The 16,745-nt window shown below is 35.6% G+C and overlaps 1 protein-coding gene across 5 annotated transcripts in view; it reads left to right on the forward strand.

Annotated features, from left to right (window-relative positions):
- Positions 1-16,745, forward strand: part of CCDC91 (coiled-coil domain containing 91) — a 419,640-nt gene that overhangs the window by 140,621 nt on the left and 262,274 nt on the right. For all 5 annotated transcript variants that reach the window (XM_081249365.1, XM_081249363.1, XM_081249362.1 and 2 more), the window contains exons 4-6: positions 823-983; positions 1,904-2,107; positions 2,864-2,968. In XM_081249365.1, the coding sequence (XP_081105491.1) occupies positions 823-983; positions 1,904-2,107; positions 2,864-2,968 (470 nt within the window). The remainder of the gene's footprint in view (positions 1-822; positions 984-1,903; positions 2,108-2,863; positions 2,969-16,745) is intronic.

Raw genomic sequence — 16,745 nt, forward strand, 5'->3', positions numbered from 1 at the left:
AACACACAATACAAATGCGTTTGAATTTTTAGAAAGAACGTTTGAAAATAAAGTAATATAATCTGTTTATTTTGCCATCATCAATATTTTTGTCTTATTTCATGTTTGGAATTGGCTTTCCTTTTGTGACCTTTGTATTTGAACCCTAATCACAATCTAATAATATTTTGTTGTGAAATTAATTACAGAGTTGCATTTCAACATTATTTGTTTGTGGAAACAAACTAAAATTGACTTTAACATGAAAAATCTTTTGCTGTTGTAAAAGAAGAAATTAACACAGAGACCGTGGATTAGCTATTTTAACGTCATTGTTCTTCCCCTTAGCTTGCTTTATTGTAATAAGTATTTCATTTGACTTGCCTCCTGGGTCATAAGGTCACTGAGTACATGGATGCATGTCCTGCTCATTGCTGTCTCCTCAGTACCTAGTGCCTGTGTTTGGCACTGGTAGGCATGCTAGTGCTTTTTCTTAACTAATTGAATAGGTAAATAATATATTTGAATAATTTCTCTGAGTTGCAAATGCACCCCTTATGGTAGTGTGTTAGTATGTAGACATTAAGACATTATTAAGTTGTTTTGTTTGCTTGGGTCTCACATGGAAATGTCCTGTTCAATTTAGAAACACTAGTTTTAGATGTCAGATAAAAATCCCTGAAAAATAGTCATAGAATCCTCATTTTCTACCTCATTGCTTTTACTTTCCTTACCCCTTTTTCTTTCCCTCCCTCTACTCTCTTTCTTCCCTTCAGCCTGTTCTTTATTTTCCCTTTAATGAACCTTTTGTTGTGTTGTTTTGTTTTGTTTGTTTTTCTTTAGTATCTGGAGTCCATCTTTCTCCAGCCTCTCCTGAGATTGTATTGGACCATGACCACACTTCTCCTTCTGTTGGCTGCCTCTCTTCTGAGCCCATCATTTCATCACCAGAGAATACACATGCAGACAACAGCACTGTCAGTCAAACTTTTCCTAAAGCACAGGTAAAGACAAGCATATTTTTATAGGAACTTTGCCTACTTAAAAAAATTGCATACTGATTTAATTGAAGATTTCCTGATTTCCTTTTTCTTTTCCCTCCTGTAGATCCTCTAACTTTGAGGTTAATATCTAGAATTCTAAAAACTGAATAATATGTTTGTTTTGTGGCACAATTGCAAGGTATTTAAGCAGTGTTAGTTACCAAAATACGGTTTGAAAACCAAATATGTTTTATTAAAGTTGACTTAGTTTTGCATTGCAGATCGTGAACTTCAAAAAGGAAAATAATTACAAAAAAACTATTTCTCTTCTCAGGGAAGCTTACCATATGTTTTCAAGTATTAGAATGTTCATTTCAATTTTAGAGTAAAACCAAAAACACAGCGGTCATAGCGTTTATTCATTCAAATATTTATCGATTCAGGCCTTGTGCTAGATGCTGGAGTTACTCCAGATTTCCAAAGTGCTATATACAATCTTGAGTCACCCATTATCTTTACTAGAAAGTGATGATCAATTAATGGTTATTGATAAATTTTAAAATCTGATTTATAACTTAGTATATAAACAAATTCTGAGTGTATGTCTAAATTCACGAACTGGTATCAGATGTATTTATACTTATTATACACTCTCAAGAAAAAGTTTTAAGTTTTTAATGCTTTGCTTGGAAAATAATAAATGCTTTAAACTCTGAAGTTTACAGAAAATTTTGTTTCTTATTGCAAAGATCAGGTTGTTGTAATAGTTTGAGGTCTTATGTTGATTTACTTAAAGGGTGAAATAATTTCGGAACCTTTGCTACAACTTAATTTCCAAATGTGGTTTCTGGTGCCCTTTGGATGTTTTCCTTCTTGGTGCAGTGTAAACTTTCCCCTCTTGTGTGTTTTTTTTTTTTTTTTTTTTTTTTAATGTGGTTTAGATTCAGCAATCAACACACACTCATCTGGATATCTCACTTTTTCCGTTGGGTTTAACTGAGGAGAAAAGTAATGGAACAATTGCTCTTGTGGATGATTCTGAGGATACTGGAGCCAATGTATCAAACATACAGCTTCAGCAGAAAATTTCAAGTCTGGAGATGAAACTCAAAGTATCTGAAGAAGAAAAACAGAGAATTAAAAAGGTATATTTACATTTGCCTAAAAAATAAATGTTTGAATTGCAGATACTGGAAATATGATATAATCCCAACTTCTGATTAAAAATTCAGCAGTGGAAAAGCTATTATGCTCTTTGGCTGTAGGTTTAAATCAGTCATACAACCTTATCTCTTATAAAAGTCTTTGATAAGAAATTTCTAGTTTTAAAGGTGTACTTTTAAAGATATGAAGTCTTTTACTAGATTTTTTTTTTCGCTAATGAATGCTTTCCTTCTGGTTTATTTTTATTTACTCTGAAAGCAGGTAGTGTTGTATTTCTTATGTAGGTTAGAAGATTTGTAATATTCATTTGTCCCTATGAGAAGTCAGACATGATGGGATATTTGACAAGATTACTTAGAAATACAGCTATTTTAGTAAATTATTTATGTGTTCTCATTTCTGTTTCCTACAAATATCTCTATAAAAAGACCTTAGCAAATTTATAGAAAGTATAGGTAGAGGTAGAGTGTTGTTTACAATTAGTTTAGATGCTTTTATTTATTTATTAGCATGAATAATTTTAGTGTTATAGCAGTGTTAGTGTTATATCAGTGTTTGATATTGGTCTGGGAATGAGAGTGAAGCATACGTTTTATAATATTGTTGAACTTTGAAAACCATACTTCCGGTGGGTTCTTTCCTTACCAAATATTTTCTAATATGTTCATTGAAAAAACTGAATATATTTTATGCCTTTAAATATCACAAAATTTATGCTTGGATTTTTTTTCTTTTAGGATGTGGAATCATTGATGGAAAAACATAGTGTCTTGGAAAAAGATTTCCTTAAAGAAAAAGAGCAAGAGGCCATTTCTTTTCAAGATAGATACAAAGAACTTCAGGTAAAAACAGTGAATTATAAATTTAGTATGTAGGCCTTTTGATGAAGCATGTAATATAACTTCAAAAAGTGCTCAATGAATACTTGATGAATGAAGCATCAGATACTTGCTTAAATATGTAAAATACTGACTAATGTGTGAAATTAATGATAAATGCCATTTTGAACAGCACGAATCCCTGAGAAGCCATGCAGGTTAGCTGTTTGAGACTCAGTCTGGCGAAAAATATTCTGTTTCTGATGATTTTCTCAATTTGGAAATTAGACATTCCAATTTTTCTTGTTGTGATTACATTTGAAAAGAACTTAGAATCGTATAAACACCAAACTGAGATATTTAACCTTTTTCATAAATTGTTTGTAATCAATGTCTCCTCGTCTTCTCCTCAAATTTCCTTAACAAACTTGTTTCTTCTGCAGTCTTCCCCATCCCAGGAAATAGCAGTTCTGTCTTTCCAGTTGCTAAAGCTGAAACCCACATTTATTCCTTTTTGTGCTTCCCCCATGTCTGTTCCTTAAGCAAAACCTGTTGGCTCTACCTTCAGAATATCCAGGTTTCGACTGTTTGTCATTATGGTCACTGCTGCCAACCTATTGTAGGCCATCCTTATTTCTCCCTTGGAATACTGAAGTATCTTCTATTCTAATCTTTTTTGCTTCTGTCATTGCCCACTTACAGACCATTCTCCACATGACAGCCACTGTGATCTGTTTAATAGTTAAAGCTGCTCATGTCATTTCTCTGCTCGGAAACCTTCAATGGCTTCTCACCTCACCCAAACTAAAAGTCAAGTCCTTAAAATGGTTTGCAAGGCCCTCCATTTTTTTGTGTCCCTTCTCTCTGTCTTCTCCCTGACTCTTTCTCTTCGGTCGTTTTGCTTTATCCCTATGTCTAGAGCACTCGTCCCTCAGTTTTCTGCATTGTTCACATTTTTGTATCATTCAGGTCTCCGTGCAAATATCACCTTATCAAGGGAGACCTTTCCAAACGATGCTGACATCCCTTACCAGCCTTCCCTTATTCTGCTTTATTTTTCTCCATAGCACTTTTCACATCTGACAAACTATGTATTTACTTGTTTATTTGCCTAGATCATTTTAATAGTCTCCTAAGTGGTCTTCTAGCTTCTACCCGTGCTCTTCTCCCTTAATGAGTCTTTATTTCAGCAGGTGGAGTAGTGTTTTTTAAAAATGTGAGTCAAATCATTTCCCAACCACAACTATCATTCTCCTTTCAGTGTAAATCTTCTGGCTTCTCCAACTTTTCCAGTTCGCCCCCAGCTATTCACTTACACTGAATTCATAATAAGGTTCAGGCGAAATGTGTGAGTCTGTGTTACTGAGGGCATTCCTTACCTGTTGGAGTGGTGAGTGGAGGGAAACAGTTTGTGATTCATTCAGTTTCTCTGACTGGAATGCTCTTCCTGCAGATATCTGCATGGCTTTGTTTAAAAAATGTAAAACTTGAAAACAAGGAAAAGGGTGAGCAGTATGTTCTTTCAGTGTCCTATGAGGGCGTTACTTACTAGACCTACTCAAGGATTATTTAAAAGAATGTAGTACTCACTGTGAATGTGACTCACTGTTTACTATTGATTAAAAGTCTCAGTTGTATTGACATTACACGTTAATTAATTTTTTTCACAGAAGAGGTGCAAATAATATCTCTCTGTTAGAATTTCAAAGAATAGTGTTTATTGCCCTGTAGGACATTCATTAGACATTATCTCCATCTAGCACTCTTGCTCTGTCTAACACTCCGTTATTTAAATTTTCTATTCGTATGCCTATTCAAATGCTCTTTGAACCAGTCTTAACATCTGATTCCTTCTGTTAACATAAATGATTCTTTTATTAATAAAGAGTAGTAGAGTTTCATTTATATTTATATGAGTCACATTTTAACTTTTTGAAAATTATACTTTTTAACAACTCTCTGTGAATCCCAGTTTCCTTTAGAAGGTTGCTCAAATGCTACCTTCTTGTGGAAGCTTTCTTTGGCTATGCTATAGAAAATAAGAACCTGTGTACATGCTCAGCATTCCCTAGCCCCCTTTCTTTGCTTTTTCTCCCCCCTCCTCATAGCAATTGTTATTTTATTTTGATTTGTTTATTTGTTCTTTTACCCTCACCAGAGTGTAAGCTCCATGAGATGGGGAACTTTCCAGTGCCTAGAGCAATACTTGGCATGTAATGTGGGCCCAATTAATACTCTTGAATGAATGACTGAATTCACTAATATAATGCACCCTGCTGCCCAAGGGCTAATTGCATTGTGTACAGCCACATTTATAGCCCCATACTTGGAATTAGGGTGCTTATTGGAAGGTTCAGTACTGATTACTGGAACTTTGTGTTTTCTTCTCTCTACATCGAGTGACTTATTCTGGGCCCGTTAGTGAGACCGATACCTTTGCAAATTCGGTTTCTCAATCTGTTAATGGGAGCAATAACATACCTGAGAGACCATCTAACACCTGGTATACAACACTTTGAGCTTTCCGTAGTGAAAACCAATGTAAATGCCTAGTGACATTATCGTTATTGTCTTATTGCTTTTACTATTAATAGTGGTAATCTAAGAGTAACAACTTGAGTCTTCAAAACTAATATTCAATTTAAAAATACTTTCCTTTTACTAGAAACAGTACGTCTCAAGAAAACATTTTTTAGGTGATTTTACTTCAGTACCAAAAAGGATCTCTCTCCTTTTTATACTATGTGGAAAAAAGAGTAAACTAACTTAGGGAGTATTTTATCACCTTGGCTAAATAAGTGATAGAAAAGTGTACTAGGAGGTCTAATAGCCAAATTGAACTCAAAGGCAGGCACACTGTTTAGTTTCTATGTCCCTGCTGGGTGAGGGTAGAGTCTGGGTTTAGCATTTTGGCCTTTGCTGATAGAGCTGGAGATGGGATCACATTTTTTTTTTTTCCGTGTGGTTTGGCTCTCATAGAGCACTTATTATCTACCAGTTATCTGTTCTGCTAGGTTGCCCCTTTTGTGGACCTTTGGAAATGGAGAGGGATAGCTTTTCTTGGGGCTGTTTGTGTTTGTGCCCATTGGCATTTCCTGGTTGCTGGTCATTCTAGTACCTAGTTTAGGATATAGGAAGCTAAAAGAAAACTCACAAAATTGCTGCTGTGTCATTCCTTGGTTCCTCAAGTCCCCAGGTGGTCTGCTTTCTTGTCCCCCTTTGCAGTCCTCTTACATTTGTTTTAAAGATAATGTCCAGGTCTTTTAGCTGTACTTCTTGAGAAAAATGGGGAGAAGTGCATCTATTTCATCTTAGTCTAGAAGTGAAATAAAAAGGAACATTTAAAATTTTAAATATTCTTTATTGTAGCTACAGCAGAAAATTAATTCAAGCTTAAAATACATTAACCTAAAGTAGGTATTTTGAGTAAAGTTTTTAAGGAAAACAGCTTAAGTAATCAACTCATAGAGTCCTTGTAGATAGAAGAGGGGAAAATAAAAATATGCATAACTCAGTTTGTGAGATAATCCATAAATCTCTATATCTGCTTTATACATACCAAGTTTGTGCATAAATAGGTATATGTGGGGCTTCCCTGGTGGCGCAGTGGTTGAGAGTCCGCCTGCCGATGCAGGGGACACGGGTTCGTGCCCCAGTCTGGGAAGATCCCACATGCTGTGGAGTGGCTGGGCCCATGAGCCGTGGCTGCTGAGCCTGCGCGTCCGGAGCCTGTGCTCCGCAACGGGAGAGGCCACAACAGTGAGAAGCCCACGTGCCGCAAAAAAAAAAAAAAAAAAAAAAAAAAAAAAAAAGGTGTATGTGTTAGACTTTCTGGAAATGTATTTTTTTTTTTTTTTTTTTTGCTGTACGCGGGCCTCTCACTGCTGTGGCCTCTCCCGTTGCGGAGCACAGGCTCCGGACACACAGGCTCCGCGGCCATGGCTCGCGGGCCCAGCCGCTCCGCGGCACGTGGGATCCTCCGGGATCGGGGCACGAACCCGTGTCCCCTGCATCGGCAGGCGGACTCTTAACCACTGCGCCACCAGGGAAGCCCTGGAAATGTATTTTTAATAAATATATTTAAATTGTATTGTACCTGATCATTAAGGATTTAGAAAATCTTGACCTTCACTGTTTGACCTACTTTATGTAATTCATTTCTTTCTGGGAATATAGCCTATTTTAAAAACTGGTACAAAGTTGGTTCTATCTAATAATTTCTTAGGAATAGGAGATGTGATTAAATTTGTGAGTATCAAAGGAGGCCACTCTATGCTAAATATATGTAGGATGAAATTTTAGCAAAAGTGAGTTTTTAAATCATGAAAATATATATTAAATTTCTTGCTTGAATTATGGTCTGCAAGTCATCCCTCAGATATTTGAAAGTCAATATATTTATCATGTATTTTCTGTAGACTATGGCAATCCACATATTTTTTATATTAAGGCATATATAGCATACACGTCTTCTAAATATTTGTGGAGCTTAATGGAATAGAAAAAGTTTTCTTTTCTGCTATTTTTGATGACAGGGATAATATATTGGTGCCTGCCTCTCTATTGTATCCTAAATAAAGCAAAATATCCAGGAGTACAAAAAATAGTCCTGATAAGACTGGATTAAATTGACTGAGAAGCCTTTCTCCTTAAAAAATGTTAGTATGTTTGTATATTTATAAGAATAATAAGTTTATTGTGGAAAAGGTGGACAATACAGAGGAAAAAAAAGCAAACAAAATTCATATCCAAGTATTTTCATGTGATATCAAAATATAGTGCTCGAATTTTCAATTTTGTAAGAAATCTACCTCTGCTTAGACTAGTGTTGGATGTGCCTTTGTCAGTATTTTAATCTGACACGAGATGGAGTAATTAATAAATGGAATGTTTGTAAAACCCTTAAAACTTTTTTTAAAGAGCAACATTAACTATTACAGAGAATTCTAACTGTGGTTTTATGTGATATGGTCTAATTACCAGGTTAGGTGGAGTGGTGTGAATGTGCCCATAACAGAAGGAAATAAGGAATACCATGAACTCTGCAGTACAGTGGGGGTGTGCACTACCTCTCCTTTCCTGTGCTGTTCAGGGTGTGAGCCTAAGCAGAGCAAGAAAAGTGAATCATGCTCCATGTGTCAGTGGTACCTATTTAAAGGACTTTTCATGTAACATGAGTAGAGAGCTCATCTTAGTACAACATGGATTCCAATCTCTTTTGTCTTTTGTCTCTGACTCTCATAGCAAGTACATCCACACCTGTGACGAGCACTGAAGAGACTTGGAAGCTTCTCAGACTGTACACTTCATACTGTGACCACATTTTAACAAGGTTAATTAATAGATACAGCTGATTGTTAAATTATCATCTCTGATAGTTGTTGGTATTGGTAGCTATGGCTAGTTTTGGGAATTTCCTGTACAAACTTTTTAAAGGTTGGGTCTGTGCTTCCAAATGCCATTTCCTATTGAAATGTCTCTTAGTTATAGTATCTTGATTATTCAGTTTGAGAATTTAATTTTAAAAAAGTGATGTGAAAACACAGTGTTTCAGAGGACTTTAAATTGATCTCATAAATGGATTTATACTGCTTCAGAGTATTATCTGTGTTCTGTTGCTGATTTCAAAGGTTACATTACGTCATTTTGAATAGATACTATTCTCAATATTTTTGTGTACTGTTTTAAAGTGAATACTAGTCAGATGTTGGAAAGTTGGGCCCTTAGCCAGAGACTACTGTAGTAATTATGCTTTATGGCATTAGAGCAATGTCTTGATACCTTGAGCATTTAACTTGATAACCTGGTATGTGAGGAATTAACCAGTTCTGCATAGGTAACCCAAAATGTAGTTGAAGTCCTACTTAGTAGTAGAGAATACTGAAAGAATTACAAATTACACGTAGCTTGAAGATATCCTATTTATTCACCTGTCTTTAAAAATGATTATCCATATTCTGAGAAAGAGGGGAAAATGAAAGGAAAATAAAAATTTTATGTTTTGGTTTCAAAACTTCAGTGGAAGAAGTCACTGTAGATGTGGTGGAAATAGCAAGAGAAGTAGAATTAGAAGAAGAGCCTGAAGATGTGACTGAATTGTTGCAGTCTCATAATAAAACTTGAAAGGATGACGTGTTGCTTCTTTTGGTTTAGCAAAGAAAGTGGTTTCTTGAGATGGAATCTGCTCCTGGTGAAGATGTTGTGAAGACTGTTGAATGACAACAATGGATTTAGAATGTTACATAAACTGGGTTGGTAAAGTAACAGCAGGGTTTGAGAGGATTGACTCCGATTTTGGAAGATGTTCTACTGTGGGTCAAATGCTATCAAACATCATTGCATGCTACAGAGAAATCATTTGTGAAAGGAAGAGTCAGTCGTTGTGGCATACCTCACTGCTGCTTTATTTCAAGAAACTGCCACGGCTGCCCCAGCCTCAGCAAGCACCACCCTGATCAGTCAGCAGCCATCAACACTGAGGCAAGAACCTCCACCAGCCAAAAGATTAGGACTCACTGAAGACTCAGATGATGGCTAGTATTGTGGGTTTGGAATCAAACCCACAGTATCTCCGAGGCATGCCTGTATACAGATGGTAGTGTACTAAATAAATGCACTTTTGTTATTTATTTAAAAAATTCACCTCCCCCCTTCCTTTTTTTTTTTTTTGGCTGTACGCGGGCCTGTCACTGTTGTGGCCTCTCCCGTTGCGGAACACAGGCTCCGGACGTGCAGGCTCAGCGGCCATGGCTCACGGGCCTAGCTGCTCCGCGGCATGTGGGATCTTCCCGGACCAGGGCACGAACCCGAGTCCCCCGCATCGGCAGGCGGACTCTCAACCGCTGCACCACCAGGGAAGCATCCCCCCTTCCTTTTTGAAGCATATTTCTTGGAGGCCCTTCCATAGTGGTTCATTAAGAGATTCCTTATTCTTTTTTCTTTTTATGGGTATCTAAATATATTATTCCATTTTCTTTTATTATGAAGTATTGCTTAATTTCATCTACTCTTCTTTTAATTTCTTATTCTTTAAAGTCAAATAATTTTACTGTAATATGTCCTGGTATTGGTCATTCTAGGTTGATTTCCCTAGATTTCCAATGTGTCCTTTAATATACATATATAGTTTCAATTCCTCCTTCCAAATGTCAAGGAGTTTTTTTTTTTGTTTTGTTTTAATGACTATGAATTAATCATTGTTAAAGCTAGGTGACCACTTTTAAATTTTATTTATTTATTTATTTATTTATGGCTGTGTTGGGTCTTCATTTCTGTGCGAGGGCTTTCTCTAGTTGCGACAAGCGGGGGCCACTCTTCATCGCGGTGTGCGGGCCTCTCACTATCGCGGCCTCTCTTGTTGCGGAGCACAGGCTCCAGACGCGCAGGCTCAGTAGCTGTGGCTCACAGGCCTAGTTGCTCCCCAGCATGCGGGATCTTCCCAAAACCAGGGCTCGAACCCGTGTCCCCTGCATTGGCAGGCAGATTCTCAACCACTGCGCCACCAGGGAAGTCCAGGAGTTTTTATTAATTATAAATTCAATACTTGTTTTATTTTCTTACTATGTTTTATTTGTTCTGGTGACTCTTATTATGTGTGTATTGGTTACTCTTTGTCTTCAGTATTACCCTTTATTCTTGAATCCTTTTCATCTTTCTTCATTTCTTTTTGATCTAAAATGTGTTTCCTCTCTTATTCCAGTTCTCTTAAGGTATTTTCAGTTTAACTTATTTAATGTTACGTTCTTTTTAGTTTAGTCATCATTTCTGAAATGATTTATTCTGTTATAGTTTTTTTTCTGAAATTTCTCGCATCACTTCTGAGTTTTTCTAATTATGATTCATATTGTTCTGTAATCTACTTTATCACTTTCATAATGTCTTTTAACTCATTTGAAATACAAGGGTAGAATTTAAAACTTCTTTTTAAAATATATATTTCTGCTGTGCTTTTATTCTATGTAGGGCTGTCATACTGTTCCATCTGTCTCTCTCTCTCTCTCTCTATCTATCTATCTAAAACATTGCATAGCATTTGACATAATATTCTGTTATTTGTTTTTATGTGAAATTAGTTTTCTTGATCTTTTTAACTGGAGGAGTGATTTAAGGCAGTTTTTTCCCCCCTCATGATTGTATAGTGCTCTAATGTTTCTGTCAGATTAAAAGGATGTGGCAACATTTGTAGATTTTCTGACTCTGTTCCCTTCTTTCACTTTGACTTGATCTTCTTTTCCTTCCTTGTTTTGTTGTCTCTGGCTTGGTTAATTTGGACTCTGTTCTCAGCTTTTTCTCCTCAATGTGGGGCTTTCTCTTGAAAGTATTTAGAGTTTATTGGACCCAGTGTATCCTGGGCCATTGATACCTTACTGAGGACCACTTGTACTTATTAGAATGTTAGGCTCCTCTGTCTTACTTGCTGTCCTCATATTGGCCTGCTGACCTCTCCAGTGAGTATCTGTTAGCTGTTTTGGAGTTCTCATGTCTGTCTGATACCCTGTTGCTTTCATCTTTCCTCTTGCCCAGATTCTGATGCCATGCAGGTGTTGAGACTGTTCTTGGTTTATTTTTACTTGCTTATATTCTGGCATTCACAGAGATATGTGACATCTATTTTTGTGAGAGATAATGAGTATGAGCTTTTGGTCCTACTTTTTTAGGTGCTCTGTGTATTTTTGTGAGGGAATTTTGAGAGATCTGAAAACTGTACCATCATTACTGCCATATTCCCAGTATTCTCTCACTGTTAATTGTTATTAAAGGGAATTATCTGGGATAGCAAAGGTTAAACATACGCTTTCCCCAAGGATATTTACCTCTTTATGGAATTAGTACTAGATTGTAGGGAGTTGTAGGTCTCAATATTGCTTAATAAAATTTGAGGGTAAAGACCATGTCTTATTCATTTTTACATACTGTTGCTTGGTACTTGTAGGTGCCTGTGAGAATTGTTGAAATGAAGAAGAAAATGTCTAGAGAATGAAAAAAAAACTTCTTGGGAAAACTACTTTATTCTTTGTTTTCATCTTCAGTTATATAGAAAGTCAGTCATATTCCTTTTTCCTGATTGTGACTGAATTTCGCATGCTTTGTTCCATTTTTTCAAGGGAAGTAAAAAACTTTAAACAACTAATTTGAGGAGGAGGGTGTTTACAAGAGTATCTAAATGGCTACTACTCATTTGATTTTTTTGTCTTACAACATATAACTTGTATTAATACCTTTTTACCTGTATCTGTAGATACAGATCACCAACATCATGATTGATGTTCCTAATAAGGACCTTAAGTCATTCCCTCCCCCCTGCAAAATATTAATTATCTTGAGAATAAACACTTAAATTGTATACTATTTCTCCTCATTCATTATCTTTATTCCCTAACTTAGGTGTTATAACCTTTCCCTAACTTAGGAGTTAGCAGCCTTTTCTTTTAAATGAGGATCATTTTTAGCAAATAAAAATGATATACTTTTCCAAAATGAAAACAGCTTAAACTCTTTGTTTATAAAAACACTAGATTTTTGGATACAGTTTAAACAATAACAATACTATAAACATTTTAGGAAAGCACCCCCCCCATTTTATCATCCAAATATGCAGTTTTTAGAAAAACAAAAACTTTTTTTTCATTCTACCAGTGGGAAAAAATGTATACTTTAACAATTGGATTATTTGTTCCTAAGTAACAGTAGTAATGAGAAAATTGACTGTTCAGTTTCAAAGAATGCCAAGATTGGGGACATTATTGAGGATTGACAATGTAGGTATACCTTTTGGAAATTTCATGCTGGTTCATATTCTGAAGGTATTATGTGATTTTTATCATCCCTGTTCCAATAATTCAGAAAATCAAGTTCTTTTATTTATCGAAACTAAATTGAATAATTTTGAAGTCATTAGAAGAATACCATCTTCAGTTCTATAGGCTAATTGACCATTGTGAAAGTGTTTTTCCTCCCTTATACAATAACTGAAATTTAAAATGTTTGCTAGTACCTTCACAAATTTAAGATAACATAGATTTTTTAAAGACACACCATCAATTTGATAATAGATTTTGAGGGGACAGAAAAGATAACCTTTTGTAATTTCAGAAATCTTAAAGTGTGATGAAATATGCATCTTAGATTTGATTCAATATGTAAAATGACTTTTTTGTGTTCCAGATAAGTTTCAACATATTTAGAAATTTTAAGTAGTTTAGTTAGAAATGTAAAATATTTAAAAACAAAAAATCAAGTAAACTGTTTTGGCTAGTTTAAATGAACCTTCAAATATTATAGTAAATAGAAAATAAAGGGTTTTTAACCTGCTTTTAAATTTAAAAATAGTTTTCTCAATTTAAATGAATTACCTTCATTAAAGAGAAGATTTTCTGCAAAAAAAAAAATTATACAAAAAACTGGATTGAGTCTACCTTAAATTTAGGTACCTAAATTCTCATAATATGATTCTGCATAAAATTTCTTCAACAAGCATGTATTATTGGGTGGCCAAAAAGTTCGTTCGGGTTTTTCTGTAGCGTTAATAACCCATACAGAAAAACCCGAATGAACTTTTGGGCCACCCAATACTTTTATATATTCATTTGGTCTTAAAAGTTTTACTTATTTTTAATTGTGAGTATTCAAGGCTGAATGCTAATTTCAGAGCCATAATTTCTTTTAAAGTTAGATAGTACATGACCGCTTGTGAGCTATACTAATGCAAAGGTTTATATGAACACATTTCAGAGATGGTATAGAATATGTCATTATGATTCTTATTCTGTGACATTGAATTTAACTTGTCTTATACATTTAGATAACTTTTAAAATTGTCTTTTCAGGATCATGTAATTTGGTAAAATATAATTTTAATGTTTATTTACAGTAATCCCATTTACTATTAGGATGTTTGTAAGCACATTTGTCACATTAGGAGTGCATGTTTTACCTTCTTTACTAGATTGTAAATAGTCCAAGGAGAATTCTTAGAGTGCACACAGATTTTTTGTACCCAGTAAATGTTTTTGAGCAGTGCTTAGTGATAGATTTTTGTGTGTGTGCATGTAATGGTATTGCCAAAAAATAGGAAAACATGGGCTTATAATGTGGCTAAGCCTCATTCTCATCCAGTGGTGAGGCAAACCTGTTATTTTTGAATACTCTAGTTTACAATCTCAAGAGATGTATTTACTGTATTTTCCTACTTATCTGAGGTCAAACTCTGACCTCAACCATTCTAGAACAAAGCCACAGACCTCACCAGTAAATGAAAAGACTGGTTTGAATCAAATTCTTTAAAAATCCATGTATAATACTTTATTTGGTAGGTAAGTCATGGTGCCTTTTTCTCTCTCAACCAGATAGTTGAGTAAAAAGTAATGGAGAAAAGATGCATTTACACTCACAGCAGCCAGAAATGAATGTTGAAGGAGAAGACACACCCAAACTGAGGCAGGATTAGGTGGCTCCCAGGGTCTATATGTTTTCTATATATTTCTTTGATGATCTTAAAAGTTTAGACTTTTCTCAGGCAGAAACATTTAATGTGGAAAGCGGTGACTAAGGCATATTTGCTACATGTTAATAGATAAGAATTGCTTTGAAGAGCTCCATCTCCTTTTCTCTTTGAGTGTTTACTTGCTGAGAAGGCTGTGTGTCTTTACGTATTCTATCTGAAGGAGGAAAGATATTGTGATTTTGAAGGGAATAGTCAAGGAATTTACAATCTAAAACCCTTTAACAATACAGAGAATAGTGGCCAAAATCTGAAACTTTGGAAAGATGAGTATATAGAATAAATGCTTTCTGAGCATTTTGTGATTGGTTTAACTTGTTCGTTCCTACTTCATCTTCATGATTTAGCTCAACTGAAAGGCCACTTCTTTAGATAACCTTTTTCTGATTTCTCTGTCTAAAGTAGTTTCTGCTCCCCCTAACCCACTCTTATTTTATTTTCCTCAGAGTACTTAGCAGAATCTTGTTTATGTATTTATTGTTTGACTATTCCTCCTTTTTCTCAGATTGTAAGTTCCTGGAAGGGGAGACATTATCTGTCTTTTTAAATTATTATATTATCAGTTCCTGGAATAGTGCTTGGCACATAAAAAAACGTAGGTTGGTTGGTTGGTTGACTGAAATGGTTGGTGGCTTGTGCAGTACTATGGATTTAATGTGTCTCCACTTCCCCCATGCTCAAATTCATATGTTGAAGCCCTAACCCCCAATGTGATGGTATTTTGAGACGGTGCCTTTGGGAGATCCTTAGGTTTCATTGAGGTCATAAGGGTGGAGCCCTCATGAAGGGATTAGTGCTCTTATAAGAGACACCAGAAAGCTAGGTCACTCTCTCTCCCTTGGCATGTGAGGACACAGCTAGAAGGCAGCTTTCTCTAAGCTATATGCTGGAGAGAAAGCTCTCTCTAGAAACCATTCATACTGGCACCTTTATCTTGGATTTCTAGCCTACAGAACTGTGAGAAAATAAATGTCTGTTGTTTAAGCCACCGAGCCTATGATATTTTGTCATGATAGCCTGAGCAGACTAAGACATGGAGTATAGGTGTTTTGTAAATAACGCTATAGTGTACTTCATCACCCATTTAATATTCCCTTTTGTGAGCCATCTCTATGCTAAAATTAAGTTGGATTCAATTTTTAAAAAGATAAAAGTAAAATACTTTTAATTTCATATTAAAAAGCTACTTAAGGAATTTATGGTTTTTGAAGGAGGTTTTTGTGATAAAAGTCTTAGGAAATGTATATTTTCTTTTGCACCTAATACCTATATTATCCTTGTATTCTATTAAATAACATCTTATAAGAAAATCTTTGGTGTCAGCTGTAGATACAGAGTAGAGAGCATTTTAATAAAGAAAAATAAATATAAATATGCTACCTACTCCATCTGCTTCTAAATTACAGACTAGCTGCCAGGGAGTTTCACAAGTTATGGCAGTGTCTGAAATCACAGAACAGCACGAAACCTACAGAATCTGAAAAAGGCAGCCTTCATGGCAAACACTAACCTGCTCTTTACTGCATAGGAATTTATGGATGTGGCAAGAGCTCAGGTCCTGCTTCTGCTTTAAGACTTCACCAAGGAAGGACCTCATCCATTTTTAAAATCACTGACCCCTCTTTTGCTTTCAACTTCATGAGACTTTTTCCTCCTATCATTTCAGACTTGTTCCCCACTTGGCTTTTGAACTCTCCCCTATTTTGTTATAGTTTCTTTTACACAAGTAATATGCTTCCCAGATAGTTTCTTATCTTTTTTTTAAATACATGTACATTTTATATGTGTCTAAGTATACTTTTTCTGCCTTCCTTATTATTTCTTCTGTCTTATAAATTTTTGTTTGCTCTTTTTCTTTTTTTTTTTTTTGCTGTACACGGGCCTCTCACTGTTGTGGCCTCTCCCATTGCGGAGCACGGGCTCCGGACGCTCAGGCTCAGCGGCCATGGCTTACGGGGCCAGCCGCTCTGCGGCATGTGGGATCTTCCCGGACTGGGGCATGAACCCGCATCCCCTGCATCGGCAGGCGGACTCTCAACCACTGCGCCACCAGGGAAGCCCTGCTCTTTTTCTTAAAACATAATTTTTCGAGCAACACAGTTTAATACAATAAAAAATTCTATTATAGAAATCTGTAACTCTGTGAAAGTTGCTTTTAATTTCATACCTTAGAGCTAACAGTGTTAAAACAGATACTATGAGCTTGTCTTCTAGAATATTGTATAAACTTACACTTTTACCAAGAAATAATGAGTATGCCTATTTTGCCACATCCTTGCCTACACTATGTATTACCAGTCT

The sequence above is a fragment of the Mesoplodon bidens genome (assembly GCF_964165515.1).
Source record: "Mesoplodon bidens genome assembly, chromosome: 11".
NCBI classification, from domain to species: domain Eukaryota; kingdom Metazoa; phylum Chordata; class Mammalia; order Artiodactyla; family Ziphiidae; genus Mesoplodon; species Mesoplodon bidens.